At 42.9% G+C, this 24653-nt stretch overlaps 1 protein-coding gene across 1 annotated transcript; it reads left to right on the forward strand.

The window, feature by feature from the left end:
- The first annotated feature begins 22332 nt into the window (after positions 1–22332).
- On the forward strand, positions 22333–24430 carry LOC147711592 (zinc finger protein 346-like). Its single transcript, XM_086922263.1, has one exon. The coding sequence runs from the start codon at positions 22356–22358 to the stop codon at positions 23235–23237; it is 882 nt and encodes a 293-aa protein (XP_086778389.1). The 5' UTR covers positions 22333–22355; the 3' UTR covers positions 23238–24430.
- The last annotated feature ends 223 nt before the right edge of the window (positions 24431–24653 follow it).

Here is a 24653-nt window from a genome sequence, read left to right on the forward strand (position 1 = left end):
TTTCCTTCCCAGTATAAGAATTGGCTTGGTAGTTTGGTCTGCCCTGTTCCCATGATGCACTGGGCCAGGGACAGACTAATTTGCATGTAGCCAGGTTCCGAGCTGGGATGGTGCAGTGAGCTAAAAAACGGTGATGGATCAAGCCCTGATCTTTGTACTGGGTAGGAGTGTTCTGCTTAATTCAGATACTCTGTCCATCACCACCCCCTTTTCTGAATCGTTTTGTCCACCATAAGCGTGGAAGGGTATACTCAGATGTGAGTCCCTTGCTCACTGCACCATCAGGATTCAAGCAAGCCGGGCCGAAGACGGCTGAAAAGCCCGAAACCGGTCCCCGGAAGCTTGTTTACTTCCCAGTATAAGAATTGGCTTAGTAGATCGGTCTGCCCTGTTCCCATGATGGACTGGGCCAGGGACAGACTAATTTGCATGTAGCCAGGTTCTGAGCTGGGATGGTGCAGTGAGCTAAAAAACGGTGATGGATCAAGCCCTGATCTCTGGACTGGGTCAGAGTGTTCTGCTTAATTCATATACTCTGTCCATCACCACCCCTTTTCTGAATCTGTCTGTGATGGTCCACTCTTGGCCTAATAATTCTATTGTTGGGTCTCCAGTTTTGTAAACATGTCATATTTCGATGCCCTTACTACAACAGCGGAGAATTCTATTCACATGATGACTTGAGGGGTGGACAGGGTCCATCATATCTGTGGAATCTATCTTGATGTGTACACAGCAGTGTAGATGTGTAGTCATCTTGTGTAGGTCTGGCTTTATAGTCACATGGGTACATTTGAATGTGAGCACTTGAGTACTTATACAGTGTGGTTGTCCTGTCATTAGCAGAAATATTGATGTGTATGTGCCCTTGAGCATGACCCTTATACCCATGCATGGTCCAGCTGATCAGTTCCTGTTTGTTTATATGATCAGACACCTGCTGTAGATTGTGGGCACATGTATGAGTTGTTTCTTGAGCAATGTGCAGATTGTCGATGTGATCTTGAAGTCCCATGGGTACACCTACTTGTTGTCCACATCATTTGTGAGTATGCAGAGTGTGTCACTGCAATGTCTGGGTTGTGGGTTTTGGGATCAGCCATGGCTCTTGCTTACCTTTGTACTCACTGTAGTGACTGGCTCAGACAAACCAACATTGTAAGTGCCTTTTTACACTTGATATTGTCCACTGTGTGGTAGTCAAAGTCATACCAGCCCCAAGAAGACCAATTGATGGCTACACATTGTGAATTACTCCTCTATGTAGTTTTGCTCTGTACACTCCTCACCTGTCTAATACTAATGTATATACCACTTCAGTCTAATATGTTCCACTCCATGCCTTGCCAGTGTTTGACCCTTTCCCACCACTCCATAGTGTGCCACTATACTGTGGGCGTATGACCTGTGTCCAGAACCATTGTGCCCCTCCCCACTGTTTCACAATTTGCTATGTTCTATTTTATTGTACTTGATTGCAGTCATGGTTGCTCAGGTACAATACAGATACGTTTCCAGCTTAGTCCTCTAGTCAGGTTCCAGCCACATGTGTTAGCTTGAGTTGTGCAGAATTAGGTGATAACTAAAGTGTGTATCTGTTTCCTGAGGTATTGTATCCTGAGTGTGAAGTGATCTGTGTGATGTGATGATTGTGATGTTAAAGTTCATGGTGGGTAAATCAGATATGTGTGATACTGATTTTAGTGGTGTTCACACACTGCTTACTGTGTATGCATTTCTGTCTGTGATGTTGCATTGTCCTTGCCAGATAAGTAGTAGTGAAGTAGTGTGGCTCACTGGTTAGAGGCGGCAGACCCGAGAGCAGAGGACGGCCCGGGACCAGAGTTCGATTCCCGGCGCGGCAGGTTTCTGGACCAGGGTCAGCGGACTCGATAATTCTCTCGCCTCGGTGCCCACTCTGATCAGCGATCACACTCGGCAACTCTGGGCATTAGCTTGCCTCATCTTCACTAACGGCCCCACCAGACCGCCGGGGATGCCTGGTCTCACCCTGGAGATACCCAGTAAGGGACCATCTCTCAGGGAAGCCAGGAAGGGTTTCGCAGCGGTCTAAGCGCCAGGACGCCTACGGGTAGCAGTGCGCTATATAAATGCCTACACATATATGAGTGGCCCTGATGTTCAGCTGAGATTGCTATGTGATGCGTTTGGATGTGTTTTGAGTTTGTTGTTGAGTGATGCGGTCTTTGTTCCGGTGTTGGCTCTTACTACTCACAGGTCCATGTGTGTGCAATTTTTTTTAACATAACATCATGTGTGGGGAATTTGTGAATTTGAATGCATTCAGATGTGTGTTGAATTTGTACTGTGCATTTCTTGTGTGCATGTAACATGCGGCAATGTGGAGTCTAATTTATTAGCTTGTTTTGTTTGCACAATTGTGCTATGTCCTCCTATATTTGAACAGTCACTTGTCAGGATTGTGCATGTGAATGCTTGTGCTGCACATCGACGCAATGCTCACATTGTAACTGGTAGAGTGTCTATGTCTGTCTTTGAAGATTTGTCTGGTTGCACACAGTTAGTGTTTATAATTGACATTTGTTCATGTATTTTTGGATTAGTTTTGATGATGCTGTCTGTGCAGTTGGCCAGAGGTGAAATGTTATCTGTTCCTGGGTGTTCTAGGATTACATTGCCTATCCACTCATTTGCTGCACATGGCTATGCTTGTTGGACTTATTTTGTTGTGGTATGTGATACATGTGTTTGGCAATTGGTTTGAGTTCAGCATTGGATCAGACATCCCTGAGTGGAACTCCGACATTTGTAGATACACACTTGGGTGTCGCATTGCGTATCAGGGAACTCATAGGACCTTATTTTCACCTTTATCAGAGCTTCTCCCAGGTGTAGAGCAGTGAATGTGGGAGATGGGTAGTTCAGGGGTATGTGTGAACGTCAAGTTGGGTTTGACAGTCAGGTAATGTGATGTCACCGTGAGACATGAGTGTTGTGCTGGTGGCATACACATGCCAATATAGTTGACACAGATAAGGGGCTGGTCACTGTATGGTTCATGACAGTTCACCTCATTCTGGGTCAATGCATTACTATCATTGGAGTATCACAGGGATACTGCACATATGATACTTTCATACACTTTTAATCTCTGTGCCACCCATGTATTATTTGATGTCCTAAGTATAGTGTCATATGTGGTACCTCATGAATGTCATGTACAAATGGTACCAGTCATTTCTACATGATTTTCCTGTACTGTGCACTCCACTTTAGGATAGTTTACTTTTATGGTACTGTGCTGCTGACTTATGGTATGTGTATGAGGCAGAGTTTATGTGGGTGAGCTGTATCAATGACTTACCATGCAGTGTGAACATTTCCAAGATTGTTAATCTGCACAGTGACTCTTCATTTATTCAATTACTCACTTTAATTCAGATGAGTGGAAGGCAGGTGTGAGGAAGGGGATGATTGTCATGAGTCTCAGGTCAGAGTTTACTGCTGTCAAGATGGACTCTTCCCTAACTTTGGCATTCATTCAATACTTTATAGTTGGTGCCTTCTTGTTGAGGTGGAGTAATGGTGTGGAGGTGTTCTGTGAAGTGGCAGTGTAGTCCGTGTTCTTGATGTACAGGACATACTCACATTGCGTCATTTAGTGCAGCAGAGCACAAATGAGTCAAATGCACAATGGGACTTACCTTGAGTTTACTGGTTGAGTAAGAAATTGTGTACTGTGTTGGATGGTATGGGCTGTCATTATGTGGTATGGGCTGCCATTGTATGTGATGAGCCTACAAAATGTCTGATTGGAGTGTGTGCTGATATGAGATTCTCAAAGCTGGTGATGGCAAGCATTTCAAGACGTCTTTATATCATCCTCATACCAATGGGCAGGTAGATTGTATGAATCATGTGTTGGTCAATTGTGTCCAGTGGGTGGGTGGGGGGGGGGGTGAACAACACGTGTGTAGTTGTCAATGCAGTAAAGTCTATGTTGTAGTTTTACAAAACTACTCCTCAGTCTACTATTCAGGATCTGCCCAGGGTAGATGAGCAAATGGGTCTAGTTTGGTTGGGCACAAATGTTTGTGAGGCAGAAGTAAGGTCAAATGTGGAAGTGGGCAAGTTGACTCAAAAGGTACATTTTGACAGTCGCAATTGTGTTGAGATTAATGTAGGCGATTTTGTGTTCATTAAAACAGTGGTAGTAAGTTTGACGGACCTTTCGTGGTTGACAAGATTTGTGGAAATGCTGTGAGAGTCTGTGGTGCTAATTGGTGGGTGGAATGTGGAGAGGGTGGTCACATCTGTCCAAGTGTCGGGCTCAGAAAAGTTTAGGTGTGCCAGTAAAAGGTTGGGTTCTATGGAAATGAAAAGTCCTGAAAGTGAGGTGGAAGAAATAATTGGTGTACCTGAGCTTGTGAAGTGGAAGAGGTGGTGGTAGAACCTGGGATGCATAGGAGTGGTCATTGTTCAAGGTTACCTGTGAGGTTCAGGCAGTTATACCAAAGATTTTGGTTTCTAATTTGCCTGTTTTTCGGGACAGTAAAACCAGGTTCATGAACTGTTCTTTTTGCATTTATGTACAGATGCTGAGCATTTTGTACCTATCTAAATGTAGTTTTCTTATAGTTTATTTATTAAAATGGGAAGTGTAATTGTAGTGCTCTCACAGTGTATGTAACTAGTTCTAGCGTAGTCTGAAGCTGGAACTAGAAATTGGTTGGAATGTAGAGCATAGTGGAGTTTTAGTCTTTGTAATTCAATGTTAGTTGGTTTATGTGCTGCAGTGCTATTATGCCATGTTTCTGGGCAGCTCTGTGCACAAATAACCTTCGCTCTATAGACACTAGGGTGTAGACATCTTCTGTGTAAATTTTGACCCAATGCCATTGCAAAATATACGGCCTTTCGGCACTTTTGTTTATTATGAACACATAACCAAAGTGGCAAACTTTCTTTAGAATTTAAAACAAACTAATGGTACTAATATGATGTGATTTTTGCCAAGTTCATGAAGTAAATTTGTCCTTTTTTCTGTCCATTGCCACCATTGTTGACATTTTATACCTCAGTGCACATAATTACAACCAGGTGTTATGTGGTTGACAATATGACAAATATTTAGCTCATGGTTGAAATGGATGAAGCAGGGATGGCTCTACCAAGCACATGTGATCCCTTGTATACCATTCACCTGGTAAATGTGACCCTGACTACTTTAAGGATAAAATAACCAATGGAAAGTGAGAAGTGCACAAAAAGCAACATATATCTCCATATTTTGGGCCATTTACTTGATTTCTAATAATTACGTGGGCTTGTGCAAGGCAACATATTCAGTTCTTAACTATTCTGAGTTTGAGAGTGACGAACAAAACAAAGAATACAGAGGTGCCATCTATATTACGTTTGGAATAGTAATCCTCACTATATTATTCTTAATTGGTTGGTATGACTTATCTGGTGGCTACATATTACCCTTAGAGAGTAGAGGAAGAGTAATTTGGCAAATCCTGTGGCTGTAGGTCTTCAAGAAGGAAGACCACACTTACCTCTGTATTTTGTATTCTAAATAATCTTAAGGATTCTGAACAAAAATTGCACTAACCCCCAGTAAACAAATATGCCTACTAGTAGAATCTGGAGAGCAGCTATTACTCTAGGTGCTCTAGGTACCACAGGGTGTATTGCCACTTTGGGCTTAGTAAACAGTTTGAGCATTGCTCCAAAAATCTATTGCTGAAGAACCATTCCAATAAGCACACCTACAGAGTGAGCCTAACGGCTTGGATCTGCTGGCTTGCTTGGTGTAAGTGTGCATTACTCTCGGACCATTGCTGAATAGAAAGGCATGATGATGAGGTTCTGCACCATGATGAATGTCTATGCAGTAGGGTCCATGTCATCACAGGAAATCAATTTAATAAGCAGATAAAGCATGCATACAACTATATCAACCATAATCCTGCAGCACAGGACGACAGATTGAACAGGGGACAAAATGTCTGGTACGAAGTATGATGGTGAGCTAGAGGGACATAACAAGCTCATTGTCCTCTTCCTATAGGTGTCACTGATCACTTGTGAACTGACCGCACAGCTCGAACATTTATCACAAATATTTCCACAAAATAATCATCAATAACAGAAGAACAATCTAATTTAAAAATAAACTGGAGTTGGCCTAACGGCTAGGGCGCTCGACCTCGGACCTGGGGATCTGGGTTCGACTCTTGGTAACGACGCCAAACATGCTGTGATTCTGTGCAAATCACTTAATCTCCCCGTGCCTAACAAAAATGAATGTGTGTCCTCATGTAACGTAACTGGTGCTATGTAAAGCGCTCTGATACCTGATTTGGTTCCGGTCAAGTTCGCGCTAAATAAAACTCAGCAAAAAAAAATAAACATCAATAAAACTTCAGAAGAAAACAGAAAAATTACCTATTTCACAAAATAACATAAACATTTATTTAGTTGCGATGTGTTAGATGCCCTCTGAAACTACAGTCCTCAGTACGATGTTGGTCGGAAAGGTTCTGAGAGGCATTTGGATTTTTTTACCCCGTGTTGAAACCCATGTTTTAAACCAACTCGAAAACATTTCTGACCAACTGATTACAATAGAAGGTAACCGTACAGTCTTCCTGGCTCGGCTACGACCGGCGTTTGGAGACTCTGTGTCGGTCAGAGCCGAAACGTTCCGGTCTATGGACCGCATTTCTGACCACCGTATTATGATGCAGATTCAACATCCTGTCTGAATCTGTCTGTCTGACATTAAACACTGTCGGAAACTGACTTTGGAGGCCCATAGCAGTCCCCCCTCTACCAGGAGGCTCCAGTTGGGGTGGTGGGGATACCCATGGGACCCTTCTTTCCAATAGGCCTGCGCGGTAAATTCTGTTCGGCTTCACAGAATTATTTGCATGTGCGCACTTTTAAAATGCGTGTTCACAAGATATTTCTCCCGGAGCATGCAAACAGCGTTTTCGAACAGGAAAAAAGCATCATGATTGGGTGGAACAAGCAATTCTGCATGTTTGCTGAGCTTTCACGTGCTCGCAGAAATTTTTTACTGTTTCGCGGAGCTTTGAGTAGCGCGACTACACAAATTCAGCCCACCCCTACTTTCAAACCATGCACAGTGCGGCAGGCACAATAAGGTGCATGCGACAGGGTGCAACATTTTCTGCAACCACCCCTAACGGGTGGTTGCAGAGGGGTCCCAAGAGGGAGCCTGTGTTGTCGGTCGGAACACAGGGTCCCATTAAAGTCAATGGGAGCCCGGACGAAAGATGTTCGGAAACATCGTAATCAATCCTTCGGACTCGCTGAACTTAAGTCAGTCTGAACCGGTTCCAACACGGAGTTGGCCAGAATGCTTTCCGTAAGATATTGTAATGAGGCCTGACGTTTTTGATGCCCAATGCATTTTAGTATAGCTATCCCTTTTTCAGGGACCTCTGCAGAAAATAAACAACAATAAGAAGTGCCAAACATACACAAACATTTCATTGGTATGTATTTGTTTTTTTTAAAACACTTACGTTTCAAGTCCCAGAACTGTCACATACACTTTATTAACCCCTTTACTGCTAAGGCAATATTACTGCTGCCATTCACTTTCCATTGAAATCAATGGAAAGTCCATGACGAGTTACCCTTGTCATTAGCGGCGAAGAGGTTAAGAAGTGTATGTGATAGTGTATGTGAAAGTGCAAATTACTCAGCCGTTTTTCAAATTCAAAAGGCCGATACCGAGTTATTGAGGTGCTTCAATGGAAGCTAGACATGCTTTCTTGAGAAATTCAGTTGCCATCACCAATAAGAACTCAGTGCCCAGGTGTCCCAAAAATATGAAGACGCCAAGAATTTCAATGAAAACGTGTGCCATCGCAAATAATTTCTAATAAAAACTACTTGCCACAAGGTGAAAATCTCTCAAATGAGGAGAAAGAATAGCTTTCATCATTGTTCCTTGATGAAAGCTCCTGCCTTTGCCGGTGGGATGGTGGGTAGGGCTGCTCCACTCATGGAGCAGGGCAGGGGTAGAGAGGAATGCATGTTCAAGTGCACAATGACTGTTTGGTGGGCCCGCTCATGCTGCCCAGTTATGGGCACTTCCCTGTTCGCAATGCAGGCTGCATTACAGCCTGAATGGAGAACATGTCCACCCCTCCAGCCCCTGCCATGGCGCTCAAGAACAATCCCAACACTGGATTGCAGCGTAGTGGTTGGTTTAGGGGAGGGAGCCTGGCTACCTACTTTCTTTTATGGAAAGCAGACTCAGGAGAGCAGGAGTAACGAAGACACGGGATCAGGCCTTGAGGTATGATTTCATTCATTAAAATATTGACAACACCTGCTCACACACACCCCTGCGTCCCTGCCCCATTCAGTATCCTTTCCAGCGTTTCACATCTCCCAGCTGTCTAGTCCCCCCACAGCACTTCTCAATGGTGGCCACTGTGCGCCCATGCTCAGCAGGCGAGCCACTGGTGTGCCAAATGTATATATGATGTTAAAACGCATACCATTATATCGCATTCCATTGTAATGCATACTAATACTACGCATATTGCAACAGTAGGGAAAGTGATGGATAGCGGAGATGAAAAAATGTGTATTCCCACTTCAGTAAGTGCAACCCTAAAACTTACCCTTGCACCCAAAGCACACCCTGAACCCTACAAATGATCTTTGACCCCACTAAACACACACCAACATGTATCTCTGACCCCAGAAACCTATACCCACCATGAAACTTAAAAATCTCCATTACTAACCTCACAATGGATTGGAATGGCATGCAATATAAAGGCACATGCGTTGTTGAAGTTGCATTGTACAGGCATTCTGATGTAATGCCTGCATTGTAATGGATGTCTCCCGTGCCAATGGTAAGTAATAGGCAAGCCCGTTTGTGTACCTCTGCACCTGGACCGTGCTCAGCACCAAGGACCTTCCTCTCGGACACTCCACCACAACGATGCCAGCACCCTCTGCGCCATCATTCCTAGAGGCCACGGAACATCTCAACTTCCAGATCCAGACCAACTTCAAGTCCATCCTCTGCGACATCCTCATCTGCAGGCCTCCTGGGTCATGGACCCCCCATTCTCTGAAACCTTTGTAGGCCTCTTTGCACCCCAGCCTCTCCCATCCACCAACGACATCCTACTCGGTGATTTCTAGTTCCACCTAAACAACCCCAGTGACAAGAACACCACCCCTTCCTGGGGAAGCTCGCCAACATCAGACTGAAGCAGCTAGTCACTGCAGCAAGCCACATAGCAGGACGCACTGTTGAATATGCCTCCTCCGCCAGCGGGAACTTCGGCTACTCTCCTGGACTGTCCATCTATGTATACATCATGTCTTCACCATGCCCACGGTGGACCACCTCCATCATCACCTCCATCATCACCCCCCTCGCAGCTGGATCGAGGCCACCGAAGAACTTCTCATTAACTCCCTCAGCACCACCACTACGACAACACTTACCGACGATAACACCGCGGCACGCAAACACCACAGATGGATCTCCAACTGCGCCAACACCCTGGCACCCCTCAAGAAAAGACCAGGCAAAATCTAGAAATACCTTGCACTGTATTTGCAAAGTGATGCGCGTAGGCATATGCATTACCTTGCGAAGACCTATGCCACATCATACCTGCATCAGGTATGATTTATGCAGGATGTGTGTTCCCAAGTGACAAGGCCTCATAGGAGTGGCACATTGAAATCCATTATGCCCCATGCATTGGTCCCATGCCCCTTGCAATGGCTCCATGCCTTGCTGGAGTTCCGTCATGCTTGTGACACAACTGCAGCAATTCATGACTTCAGCGCTGACAGATAAATCAGGATTCCAGATGTATCTGTCATTACTTGCAACATGGAGCGCTGTCCAGTGAATACAATGCATCCATGGTGTTGCAAGAAGGGCATAGCGAAAAGTGTTGCAATGCTGTCTTGTCGCAGTGGTGCAATACTTTTTCATTGTTCTATGACTTTATTCGATATACAATATCATAAAAGTATATACAATCAGTTAAAAAGCAATCCAATATAAAAAGAAGAAATGATATTGTTTTGTCATACAAACAGTACGGAGAGTACAAGGCGTACTTGTAACAAGATATACAAAATATAAAACATTCCTTAGCACCTTCGCTGCGGCGGCTATTCCGCCGCAGCGCTAAGGGGGCTGGGGGGCAGCGCGGTGCGCCCATACTGGTGACGGAACTGCTCCGTCACCAGCCTCGGTTGTGCTGTGCTCAAGACGGAGCAGTTCTGTCATGGCCCTGCCTGCTCAATAGAACGTGGTGTGCAGGCACGAAATAGCGCCACGCAGGTGCATCAGGAGGGCCATGACGGAACCACTCCGTCATCAGCACAGCACTACCGTGGCTGATGACGGAGCGGTTCCGTCATCAGCATGGAAGTGGTTAAAAGAGACTGTACAAAGTTAAAAACACTCATAAAAGTAATGGGAGCCGCAGCAATGGAGACAAACATTTCTAAAGTTCCGAGGTCTGTGTTTTGTTCTCCCCAAGGAGCTTTGTTCTTGTCAGCCAGGCACATCTCAGGTACTTGGCTGTCCCACAGATTACACTAGGGATGGAGGTCTCTGATGTTAAAATGCGCTGTGCCTCCCTATAGTTATTAAATCCCAGGTTGGAACACACCGGTTTCAACAATTTTTTTCTCTCATGTCTGTACGCCGGGCAGGCAAAAAAAAAATGGGGGATGGATTCTGTAGGGTAAGCATATGCGTTGCCTTGCGAAGACCTATGCCACATCATGTCTGCATCAGGTGTGATGTATGCAGGATGTGTGTTCCCACGTGACAAGGCCTCATAGGAGTGGCACATTGAAATCCATTATGCCCCATGCATTGGTCCCATGCCATTTGCAATGGCTCCATGCCTTTCTGTAGTTCCATCATGCTTGTGACACAACTGCAGCAATTAATGACTTTCGCGCTGACAGATACATCAGGATTCCAGATGTTTCTGTCATTACTTGCAACATGGAGCTCTGTCCAGTGAATACAGCGCATCCATGGTGTTGCAAGAAGGGCATAGTGAAAACTGTTGCAATGCTGTCTTGTCGAAGTGGTGCAATACTTTTCATGATTGAGGCCCAGGAATGGGCAGTATCTTATTGATGGTGCGCATTCCTGCCCTGTAGTTTTGTAACAGCGCAGCGCAGTAACATTGCTTGCAGCGCTGTCCAGCACCAAAACCCACTGAAATGTGGTCCCAAGTGTTATCTCCATTTTAAAGACCAGCATTAAGAGGCAGTTTTTTTGGTCTTCCAAACTTCAAGGATTCCCTTGTAAATATTGTGAAATGGAGTTACTGGCCATTTTTGCACATGAACGCCTGTCCTGCATGCCATTATCGCTAACAGAAGTGGCGATCTTTTCTATGGACGTTTTCGCCGGAAAACTGGAAATAACTGAGGTTAACAACAGTTTGTACATATGGGGATAACAAAATAGCTGCAATAACGTCAAAAAAGCGCTGCTAAGGCGGCTTTAACTCCTTGTACATATGCCCATTAGTTTTAGAGGGCATCTAACACATCCCTCCTAAAGACATTATTATGTTATTTTGTGAAATAGGCAATCTGTCTGTTTTCTTCTGAAGTTTTATTGATGTTTTTTTCAAATAAGATTGTAAAACGCACAATATGTACATTTCTGACATCATAAAAGCATTCAAGATAAAAAATTTGAATACATGAGATAACTTATTCTGTTATATGTGATTATTATGTAGAAAAATTTGTGATACATTCTAGATTTGTATGAACAGGTCACAAGTGATCAGTAACAGTTGCAGGAAGGCATATTATTTAACATGTGACAGGCAGTCACATGCCCCTGACCAGCATGCCTACTATACCAATAGTTTAAAAAAAGCTTATTATAACACCATATTTAACTATAGATCAAAGATTGGTGTGCGCAATACACATATTTTCATAACAATAAGCTTATTGTTGTGCCAGATGGCTGAAGCAAAAGGAGCCACTCCTGGATTGATTGTATAGCCTGATTTTATCACTTTGGACAGTAAAATCTAATTACTCTTGGCAAAAACTCACTTGGAAAATTTTACAGTTAACTGGTTGGAGCTGTGATGATGATCCATGTGAAGATTCAACAAAAATAGACATTTTAAACACCTCAAAGCTCCTTGACTTTCAATGGGCCACATCATGTAGCAGGCTAATCTGCATGCAAAAACTTGCTTCTCCTGGGACTCTCCATTCTACAGTGTTTCTTAATTGGGATGAAAATGTGTTGAACGGGAGAAAAGAAAATGAATTCCAAAACATCAGGGTGAGATGCTCTCCATACATCGACCAACCCTCTAACAGATATAGCTTTCAGAAAGGTTCTATGCATTTTAGTTAGGACAGATTTGGTCTGTGAGCTATGATCTAAAAATGGGTCCATAAGTTAATTGCAATCACCACTAACTATCAGGTTTTCTGATGCATAGTAGGACAACATGGAAGAAAAGTAATTCCAAAATAGTAGATCTCCTCCGTTTGGCCCGCACACATTTCAAATCATAAATTGTGCCTTATTTATCTTCACATCTATCAGAAGCCACCTTCCAACATCGTCTTTTAATTCATTTAGCAATTGAATATTTAACGATTTATGAAACAAGATAAGAATGCCATTTTTATTAAGTAAAGCGGGGGAACTAAAAACATTCCCAACCCATTGTCTCTTAATAGAATGTATGTCTTGTTCTTTATGATGAGTTTCTTGTAATAAATTAATTTGACAGTTTAATTTTGATAAGTGAGTCAAAACTCTTTCTTTTTAACAAGGTTATGAAGACCTTTGGCATTCCATTGCGCCATGAAGCCCACGGGCGTACGAGCGCTTTATAAATTGATTTTAACATAACATAACATAACGTGGGAGAATTTCAAGATTAAAATTGTAAAACTTTTAACATGACACAAATGAAACCTAAAATAAATGCAAGACTTAATCAACCAAAACTACAATGGTATAAAGCAATACAAATCCGAATATACATGAAAGCCAGCAAACACTGAAGTGATTGTTAAGTAAAGGAATTGAGAAAACATGAAGAAAGTTATAGAAAAGCGAACAAAGAATCCTACAAGCTTTCCAAGACCAATATGATCAGGTAGAGAATAGTAGAAGACCACAGAAACAAATTTGCAAATAGAAAAGATCACTGTAATATTTTGAAGCAAAGAAAGGGAAGAAAGAATAAAAGTAATTGAGGTAAAAATTAGGAAAATAATAATAAGAAAAAAAGGAGAACATAGTCTCCTCTGAAATATATATGCAAAAACTGGAGGACCATAGCCATAGTGATTACAAACATAAAAGACAATAAAGATGAAACGGGGGACGAGAAGGACAGATACCACTCCGTTGATCACCACCAAGAATAAATAACTGAAATATTAACAGATAATGGAAGGACAATATTATTGAAAAAGGAGCTGAATGAATACAGTGCAAAGGGACTTACCAAACATTGGGAAGACAACCCACCCAAGCAAAACATGGACGATGGAACTGATGTACGATGGGAACAAAGATGACAAAATCAGACAAGATATGAATGGGAACCTGAGAATAAAAAAAAAGAGAACAATTAGGTTTTACTAAGTTTAATATCTTCTGCCTTGTGCATATGTATAAAGTTCTTGAGCTCCGCAGGATCTTCGAAGGTGATTGTTTTGTCTTTATATGTTACTTTGAAAAAACACGGATGTATACAGCTGTAAAGAGCATTCATAAATCGAAGCATAGGTCTGAGGTCAAGAAACTCTTTTCGGCGATTGGCTGTGGGTTTTGAAACATTTTGACTAAAGATGATTTTGTGACCAGAACAAAGTATTTGTTTCAACTTTTTGGCTGCAGCAAGGGTCGCCATTAATTTAGAATATAAAAGAAAGTAGGCAATGATTCCTCATGGTCTGTTTGAAGCCGTTGGATTGCAAGGACCTATTCTGTACGCTCTCTGGATATTAAGGTCTACAGATTTCGGTAAGCAAACTATTTGTGGAATATGAACCATCAGAAAACAAATCATGTCATTGGCTTCAGAACCTTCAGGAATACCACAAAATCGTAGGTTGTTACGTCTGTTTCGATTTTCCAAATCCTCTGTTGTTTTTTTTCAATTGAGCAACCTCTTTCGATAAAATATTCATTTTAGCATCAACATCCTGCCCATCACTAATCCTTTGTTCAACATCTCTGAGTCTTGAGTCCAGACCAGACCATTTCTTTTCAATTCTATGAAGCGTTGCTGTGGTATCTGCCATTAGTGGAAGAATATTTCTCAGTTCATCCATAATATCCTTTAAGGTCAAAAGTAGAGGTGATTTGTTTGGAGAGGAAGGATCCTTTTTAACCCTTTTATTAGTATTGCCGACAGGCTCTTTGTGACAGTTAGCATTACAACTGGATGGCCTTTGGTATTTATTTGAATGCGCAAAATCCATTTTCAAAACAGATAGAGGTGATTCTGTATATTAAGGATCTTCTAGATAAAAAATGCGACAGGATGATCCTCAAAGTGCAAAACTAGTCCAGGGAAAAACTATTAGGAGGAGTAGCCGCAGCCGAAGAGAACCCATATACCTACATAAAACAGAATAGGCTTATCTCTGAGCATGTAAGAAAAGCTCTAGAATAGAAGAAAAGTCAGAACTAAGTAGCTAGTCTTTCAAATGTGGCAGCTATAAGCCCTAATATTGAGGGGGGCATTATGGCGTGTTGATTCCTGAGGTGATAAAAATTACCTGGCTCACAAAATGGCAGCCAGAAACAAGAGCATTCTAGGAACGGAAGACAAAATTCCACAAGCTGCCAGTTTAGATCAAATGAGGGTTTGATAAAATGCCTTTCCGCTCCAGGGCTTTCCAACAACCTCATAATACAACAATATTTATTAATGCACTGCACAATCCTAGTTGAGACATTTTCCTGCAGAAAGAAAAAGGAAAACTCTTCATCACCAGATTAAAGTAGTAGTGAAGTAGTCAGGAAGGCAAAAGTCTTTCAATGATGGGTAATTTCTGAAAAGTTCAGATCTTCCTTAAAATTCTGTATTCTAGCTATCAAGTAGGCACTGCTTGCACACCATCAGCTGAGGTAATTGTGAGCTCCAAACTCACAAAATGGCAGCAGGGACACCAAGCACCCTGGGAGCAGAGGGGAAAAATGAGTAACAGAAAACTAGACCGATTCAAGGTCTAAAAACTTGCCTGGAGCTTCCGACGTTCTTTCCCGTGCCCGGACCACTGCGTTACATCATTTAAGTCAGTAGGGAGTTCCCTAGGGTGGTGGGGTGGGGCAGGGATGGAGCAGGGTGCGGGTAGTAAACACCAGGAGTAATGTAAATAAATAAAACGAATTTCATTGTGCACGCTGAAACGCCAAATGCGTTTCAGCGTGAGCAATGACATTTGTTTTATTTATTTATATTACTCCGGTCGGTCATGAGCCGGAGATTACTATCCCCCACCCTGCCCCTCCCCGTCCCACCCCACCGCCCCGTGGCACTCCCTCCACAAGCCGCTACTGGTTTAAGTGTCCCTCCGTGACCAGCAGTGTTCTCAGTGCAGCAGAGGATTTCAAGCAGCGGTCATCTTGTTTTGCCGACACCACAGATCCCTAAATGGTGACATTTAAGTAGGTTGAAACCGTTCATTGTTTGATTGTGTTCACATCTGGAGAGGACATGTCTGGGAAATTAGGGCTGGACTGTTTCTTTTGGAGCAGGACCAAGAGTGATTTTCATATGGCAGGTCTCAGTCTAGAATGGCATAGTGGGCAAAAAGATGGTCTGGAATACAGCACGGGTGACTAATGCTGGCTGAGATTATTTTGAGCATTCCTCCCATCACTTTGTTCTTTTTGCACCAGCCTAGAGTTGGCAGAATTATCAGACTCACTCATGGTGGCCATGCTATAAAGAAGCGAGGTGTGTGGTCATATTCTGCCGGTCAACAGGGTGGTGTTCAACAGCTGGCGCAAAATACTAAAGTGGATCAGATGGATTTGCAGAATAACACATGAAACACCTGTCTGGCAAGGGAATTGATTGGAAAATGTTAACAATCTCAAATGTTTCACAGGTTGGGTTATTATAGGCATTTCCAGAGTTGGGGATTCATGGAATCTGAGGCATGTGAAATGAGGCTTGTGCTATCCTTCCCTTAACGATGATGGGAAGGGTCCCTGAATGTAATGCGTTAGAAGACAAGTTCTCTATGGGTCCTATCCAAAGTAGTAAACACATTTCACATATAAACCACATGCCAATTAATAGTGGCCCAGGTGGATTAGTAGCTCTGAAATCAGCACTGGAGGCAGAGGCAGGAATGACAGAAAACTAAGATGGCGGCACATATATTAGAATAGTCTGCAACATTTTTATATTTTCCATTAAAATATATGTACAGGATATACTAAATACTCTGCGGAGGACAAGCAGTTGCCCCTCCCCATTGTGTCCAAGATTCTAGGCAGATTAGGAGGATTTCTGTCACAGAAATTCTCTGAAATTGAAAGGTATTGGTCTTCTACGTCACATAGTTTGGCAGCTACAACTCCCGATGACCTTATTCCCAAAATAAACACTCCTGGGAATGACGGTGGCGGAGGGATACACCGGATACCTATGAGATCATTCACCAAAAGACATGTAGCCAAATATTTTCTATCAAAAACTGCACATACAGTATAAGAATAGAAATAAGGAATGGGTAAATTTGTATTATTATAAAAACTAGTATATCTCAGTAGGAGGTTGACCACACAATCATGCCAAAATATGGGTTCATGGATTGTGTACTTTGGCCTTGATATTTGAATCCATATGTTATTGGTATTTATCTGACAGACTGCAAGATAAAGATAGTGACTCAACTCTAATATATCTGAAATATGACTCTTGTGCAATGTGGTGATATACATTACCAATAGATGTTGTTGTATTGTTTTAGCACATCAATAAGGGGAGTTTTAAAAAAGCAATCACTGCCTCCCAGAAGTCCGCAAGGCTTGTTTGTTGTTTTCTTGCAAGTGATCACCATATATATTTGTGTGCCAATGATGCTTCAGCTAGCTGTAGCCACCATTAACCTGTCTAAGGTCTGGGACTTTAACATCAGCTTTACCACCTTGCTAATAAGAACATCTATATTACATTCCTGGACACTTGGCAAAGCAGAGATGGTTTGTAAAAAGCACAGATTGACTGTTCTCCAAACCTACACACACTTGTGCCCACAACCCTACCTTTGAAGTTACATCTCTCAGACCATCCAAGACATTTTTCTTTTAATTTGTATGGCAGTCTTCCCGTCAAAAGGCCTGGTTCCCGCCTGGAAACAAACATGGCCGGTCCCCTACTTTCACTTATATGGGTGCTTCGAGGAGAGCGCATTACACTTTTTGTACATTTGCCCTGTCGTCATTCAACTCAGACGGAAGCTGCTATGAGCAGCCCTGCGGGCCCTCCAGATAGGATCCTGCTGCTCTGCTTTGACAGCACTACTGAACAGCCATAAGATCCAGCTCTCCTGCAGGGCAACAAAGTTTCTACAGCAAGGTAAAAGACTGCTATTAGCACAGTAGGTGACTTTTGTGTCTCTTAAAACCAGTCTCTGGCTTTCTACCTCACATGTATGTATTTTTGCAATTTGCTTCTTGACGCTCTGGAGCTTAGAGCACTAGCATTACATTTTGCATTTATTGCGATCCATCTTCTTTTATGGATTAACCGTTTTTAAATTCACTCATACTTTTATTCAAAATGCATGCTGTATTATTTAAAGCCACGATGTATCGACCATGCCACAAGCAAATTATAACTTTGTATTGGACTGCTTTTGCAATGATTTTTATGAATCTGCAAATATTGATTTACTTACTTGCGTATAAAACTGAGCAAACCAAATAAATATTAAATAAGATAAACAATAGGGGACAATTCACAAATACATTTATGAGCATGTACTGTAGTACTCCTTCAGGGACTCATAATAAGTTTCTGAATTGACTGATGTTGCACCGGGCCCTTTCTGCCGGGTCACCGTATATTGTGCCTTCATTTGCTGAACCCGTTTTTGGTGGATTTTAGGATTGTGGACTTTACTCCTGCTAATTAATAGTGATGTACATATGCTCTCCCTTTTAAGTACGGTAAAATAGGCTACACATGACTGGTACATTATATTAGCCTCTAAGTCCAGAGTATTTGGTACTACCTGTACCCAGGGCCTGTAAATTAAATGCTACTAGTGGGCTGCAGTACTCTTTGCGCCTCCCACAGCAGTAGCCCTGTAAGATATGTTTCAGGCCTGTCACTGGAACCTGTAGTACAGTATTAAACTGCCATTTGGATCTGGTCAAATAAACCTTCCGATAGTCCTAAACATTCCTTTTCAATACTTGTAAGCTACCCCTGAGGTAGCTTAAACGTATTAAAAAGGAATGGCTCACTGGGCAGTGTGCATGGTATTTAAAAATGAGGACATATGTGTTTAGGTTTTACATGCTGTGACAGTGACAAGTTTCAGAGGACCGGTTTCTGGCATTCCAGCCGTCTTCAGCCCGGCTTGCTTGAATCCAGTGGCAAAGTGAGCAAGGGACTCACGTCTGAGCATACCCTGCCACATTTATGGCGGCCAAAAGCGGTACAAAAGGGGGTGGTGATGGACGGAGCATCTGAATCAATCAAACACTCACACCCAGTCAAAAGATCTGGGTTTAATCCATCACCGTTCTTTAGCCCACTCTGCCACCCCTTTTCAGACATGGCTCCTTGCATCAACACTGGTTGCCACATTGCCCTCCAACACAAAGGGGCATATTACCAAGCAATAGCGATAATTATCGCTATTGCTTGGTTAGAGACAAAAATGTATCGCCGACCTGCGGCGATTTTTTATCGCAGATAAACCTTGGTCTTACCAAGGTTTATCGCAAATGCGATAAAAATCAACCGCAAAGCATGAATATCGCTGAAAAGTCAGCAATATTCATGTATTACCGCGCTAATGCTCTTAGCCATGTTATCCACCTCCCATTGGATAACATGGCTAAGAACTGCTCGGGGCAGGTGTTAGCTTTTGGAGATATTCGCGCTTAGCGCGAATATCGCCAAAAGTTGGTAATAGGAGATTGGGATGTTAGCGACTGTTTCCAGTCGCTAACATCTTGGCACGCCCACTTAGCATGTCATTAGTGATACATTTCTCTGACATGCAAAGTGGGGCCCAAGATGGTCGCTATCTCCTACTAGCTGTCGCTAACTGGTGTTAGTGACAGCTAGGTAATAGGGAGATAATTTTATCTCCGCTTTCTTGACTTTTAAAGCCAAAAAAGCGGATATAAACCCCCTTGATAATATGCCCCAGAGTTCTGACGGTGACTTGCTCTTCACACCAAACAGCAACTACCCATTTCAATTGCCAGCGCAAACTCCAGTAGTGACCACTCCTTGCACCGACAATGACCTCCTCATAGCCCTAGCCATCACAAAGCTCCAGCCAAGGCTATTCACATGGACTTGGACTTTGAGAAGGTAAACTCTTCAGTATGATGAACCTGGACTGGTTTGCAACTCATGCTCCATTGCATTTCTGCTCAACTTGTAACCTGGTACAGTGCGACCAGGTAACTCTGAGTAGCCTGTTCTGCTTCTGGGTGTTATTTTACCTGACATTTTAAAAATGTAAAACTCTTTCGACCTGGTACAGTGCGACCAGATAACTCTGAGTAGTGCTTTGTGCTTCTTGGTGCTATTTTTACCTGAAATTTTTAAAAATATATGACTGTTTCTACTGATTACATTTTTGTCAATTTTATGTCATTTTATTCAATTTGCGTTGTAGTTTTACTTTAAAACTGAATGCTCAATAAATAGTTTACACATTGCCTCTATATTAAGCTCCACCGCTTTTGTGCCAAGAGGTAAGCACTGGTTTATTTTGTGACTTTTGTGGCTCATCCTGTCAAGGAATGTGTTAGTTACTTGAGTGGGACTCGAACTGCTGCCACCGAATAACCCCGTTTCTTACAGCTGCATAGCCTTTAGGCTAAGTCTTAATTAATGTTTCAGTTTTGGTGTCTTCCTTTTTTAGTGCTCACTCTTTTGGCACACATGCAAATCAGGTTTCATACTTATCTATATTAGAAATCACTGGCCCTTCAACAAGGTATTTATAAGTATGTGACGTTGTCCCACATGAGTATAACGTCATGTATTAATTTTTGTTACCACTTTATCACTTTATCATTTTCAGATACAGACAAAACAACAATATCGCACTTTGTGACATGATGTACAGCTTGCGATTGTAGTATCATAAGAAATAACAAAACGTCAAAACACACAAGCATTCCACACTCACATGTAAAAAAGTAAAGCATGCCCTGAGTCTAGAGTGATGCAGTGAATGCTGGCTATTAAACAGCACTGACCGGTAGTACTGACCGGTAGTACTGTGCAAGGAAGTACTGTGTTGTAGTTCAGTTGGAACTGGGGGAAGAGTGAACAGTGTGTCGCAGTAGGAAGGAAATTTAATGACAATTTAAATGGTGGCCAAGCGCCGGGAACCTTTAAGGGATGTTGTGAACATAACCAAGTAACACAAAGAGGGACTTTGGAACCAGTGCCAACTCCAACTTGGGAAAGTTGTGTAAAAATGTCAATTAAGAAATTGTGGATGTGTGGGCACATCCATGGTAAGTGAAAAAAGTCTGCGTAATCGGCACTGCACTTGGGCCACGTGGAGGAGCAAGATGGGTCCACCCCGGCCGTAGATTTTGGAGTCATGTAGGCACGTTGAATACATTTATAATGCACCAACTTATGTTTGTGAATGGGGTAGACCAACTCGGTCTGGGGGCAGCAATCATATAAAATGTCATCTGGTAGTGGATGTTGCAGGTCTGCTCCCCCGCACTCACCAGCCTTTCTTCCATGGTGTGCAGCAAGTCCAAACACATGTGGTTTAGCGGGGAGACCAGATGCTCACCGCTGTCATCGTCAATGAGAAGGGAGAGGAGGATGAAATCGTCTGGGCCAATAGGATAGGAGGGCACATGGGCTCCGAGAGTATTTTGGATGCAGTGTAAAATGAACTTGTTAAATTGTGTAGCAATGGCAAACCCCTACAACATTGGCCAGATCATGAGCAATGCGAATGTATGGCAGGCTGGCATCAGCATGGTACCAGGGGGAACATCCTTTTCAACGTAACTTTTACGACGCACGCCTTTACATCGCAAGTTTTACAATGCATGCTGTTACAACGCATTGCGCTTGGGGGCGCTCTAGGATAGGGAATAGATTTACTTTACTATCCAACACCTGCCTACTATCCACGGGGACTGGAGTTGGAATAGTAAATTAAACTATTCACTATCCAGCACCCCTCAACACTATGCGTTGTAACAGCATGCGTTGTAAAACTTGCGATGTAAAGGCATGTGTAGTAAAAGCATGCATTGTAATGTCATACAACCTGGTACCAGTGGTATGCATAGTGGTTAACATGTAAAATAGTTGAAAATGTGGCACAAGGAGCTGCCCCGTGCATATGGGAGGGCCAATGCTCTCCACAAGATCTGCAGCCTGCGGCTTGCGCAAATCAGGCACAGCAAGACTCAGTAGCATGTGGAAAAAAGCATTGGTGAGAAGGGATGGGAATGCTGAGGAATAAATAAGGAAACCTGGGGAGCATGACCATTTTATTGATGTTCACACACCTGGCCAGGGACAGTGGCAGCTCAATCCATATCTCAGTTGGCGAGGTGAGTTTAGACACTGGGCAGCTGTCAATGGAAAGAGTTTGGATTTGCTCCAGTTGATTAGTAAGCCTAAAAAGACCCACAGACCAGGCCCGTAGAATGAAATAGTGCTTGGTAGTGCCGGGGGATTTTCAAGCGAATTTGTCGGTTGAAGTTGGAAGGGAGATGTACCTCTGTTAAGACAAAAGCATCAGGGATAATGAGGTCCTTATAGCTTACACCACAATTTGCACCCAGGTGGCATCTGATCTTTAAACCGCCCTGTAAGGAACAGTCAACTAAAGGGGAGACATAGTTTGACCGAAGCTGTTCAGCAGCCCATCGAAAGCTGTTAGCAGCCTTAAAGTCTAAACCACAGGATAAATGTGCCATAGTAGTCTTAAGGAAAAGTTATAAACTGGCTCTAACTAAAAGTAAAAAAGAGATAAAAAATGAGGCATGGAATGATTCATTGCCTACTGATATTATTAAAAACAGTGCCAAAGGCAGACTCAAAGCACTGAGGGAGAAAATGGCGGAACAAGAGGAGCTTGACCCTTATATGGCGGTTGGCGAGGAGGAAGTGCATCGCCTCATCCGGGAGAACAGTCATATTTTCACCGATACCCAGTGTAAAGTTTGCAGTGCCGTTCTCATCTCTGAGTCGCAGAAGCTTGCGCACTATCAGAGCAAGAAGCATGCAAACAAAACTCGAAGGTATATGGCCCAGCTCCAGGAGGGTGAATCATCGGCGAAAAAACTAAAAATTGATGGCTCACTTGATCTGTCGACTAGCAATGGTGCAGAAGACCGGAACAAGTGTTGCCCTATCTGCAACATGTCCTTTTCTGCTCCTGTGGTGGCTGCTTCGCATTATGAAGGTAAAACGCATTCGAAGAATCTCCGGCTGAAGGAGCAAGGTCCTCCAGTGACAGGCATGGCCCGAGTACCAACGACTCCAGTTCGTTCATCTAACAACCCTTTAGATCCGGAGAAGTATTGTACACTCTGCAGTGCTTCGTTCAATAACCCTCTGATGGCTCAACAGCATTACTCTGGCAAGAAGCATAAAAAGCAAGAGTCAAAAAACAAGCTGGCTGGGGGATTTCAGCTGCCACCCAGTGTGGCTGCTGCTATTGCCAGTCAAGTTCCTCCTCCTGTACAATCTGGAAATCAGAAGACGTACCCTTGTGAAGACTGCAACATTACTCTCAACTCAACGGAGCAGTACCAGGCACATATTAGCGGAAGCAAGCACAAGGCAAATGTAAAAGCCAAGAGGTCTGGTGGAGCTCCTTACGTGGAGCACGGGGATCCAGTTCAAAGAGTGAGACCTCCGGATAAATGGTATCCGAACCCCTATCAACCAGAAAACATCCGTGGGGATGATGGCTACTACAGTCGTGATTACTAGAGCAAGTCCTACAGAGATGTCGGAGGCACAACCCTGACTTACCATTGTTGGCCTACAATGGACCGTTCCTGTTGAGAGCTGCTCCCTCTCCCAACCCTCTCTGGTTACATTGATCAGATAGGTCTGAATATCTCCTTCTTATCCGGGCTCCAATAGTGCTGGATTGTCCCACCCTAATTAATCTTTTCATACATATGCTTACCCCATATTATCGGTTTATGGCTTTCTCGTTCTTTGTAACATTTGGCTACCACATGTCTGCCTGACAAGGGTAACCTTTTGGCCTGAAGATTCTAGCTTCTTCCTGTCAAACAAGCCAGCACCAGAGTTACATTGCTGTTATTGAGGCTGTTGATTTCAAATAGCACTTGGATGAGGCATTTTAGAATAGTGCTCTGGTGTAACATGGGTAAAGCTTGATTGTGCTTGTATGAGAAGCCAGAATTTGGTATATTGCAGTCCAACTATGTGAGCAGTTCTGCCTAAGATGATGTGGTTTTGAATTCCTTGTGTATTGTAGTGCTGTTTTAACATTACAGAGGCACTGGTGGTGAACAATACCTTTTTGAGGTATAAACAGTGTACTTCTTTTCACTTCCATTGATTTTCTTGTACCGTAGTTGGCATATAATAATGTTGCATTGTGTTAACATTTGTAGCTGTTAATAGACATTAGTTTTGTCATCTAGTCCTGATGCTCATTTCAAAATGTCAGGTCCATATGACCACTGTTGTCACTTGAGTGCAGAATTTCAAATTTCTATTCAGGCATGGATCAGGGCTTAATGTCCAGCACCAGATACAGAAAATGTGAAAATCTCACGCAAAGTGGAAAAAACATGATGTTTACTGGTGCTCCTCTGGGTGAAGCACATGCCCGTTTATTGTATAAAAAAAGTTTGCATTACTTTGCAAACCTACATTTAATTGAAAGACTTCAGGAATACAGAATTATCAAAAAAAGGAAGCTCATTAAAACATGAATGAAATGTAATCTCACTTAATGCCAACTATTGAAACGGTATTGAAATCAAGAAGTTGCTCATTGTGCGCTTCTGGAGTAACAACTATTTATAAAAAAATAAAGTGCTCGGTATAGCCCAGCTCAGCATAAGCACCATTTACAATTGATGGCCCAGATTGTTGAACTATAAATGAACACTTGTCGCCACCAGCATGGACATAAGGACCCCCAACAAAAGAAATATTGAAACACATGCCGGCAATGTTGCCCTTTTAAATGGTAGGGCTGAGAAAGATACAGCAGAGTGCAGACCGCAGCAAAAGGTTCCATTTGAACTTGCTATCTTCTGTCTGTAGAAGTTGTGGGTGTAAACACTTGGCTATGCTTACTGCCTCTGTTTCATGGATTACATGGCAGTCTGTTTGTGGAGGGTGCCTCATGCTTCCTTGCTG

The sequence above is a fragment of the Lissotriton vulgaris genome, chromosome 5 (genome assembly GCF_964263255.1).
Source record: "Lissotriton vulgaris chromosome 5, aLisVul1.2, whole genome shotgun sequence".
NCBI classification, from domain to species: domain Eukaryota; kingdom Metazoa; phylum Chordata; class Amphibia; order Caudata; family Salamandridae; genus Lissotriton; species Lissotriton vulgaris.

Bases quoted from the DNA above. Each gene is read 5' to 3' on its own strand.
- LOC147711592 (XM_086922263.1), top strand. From the start codon at position 22,356: ATGGCGGAACAAGAGGAGCTTGACCCTTATATGGCGGTTGGCGAGGAG.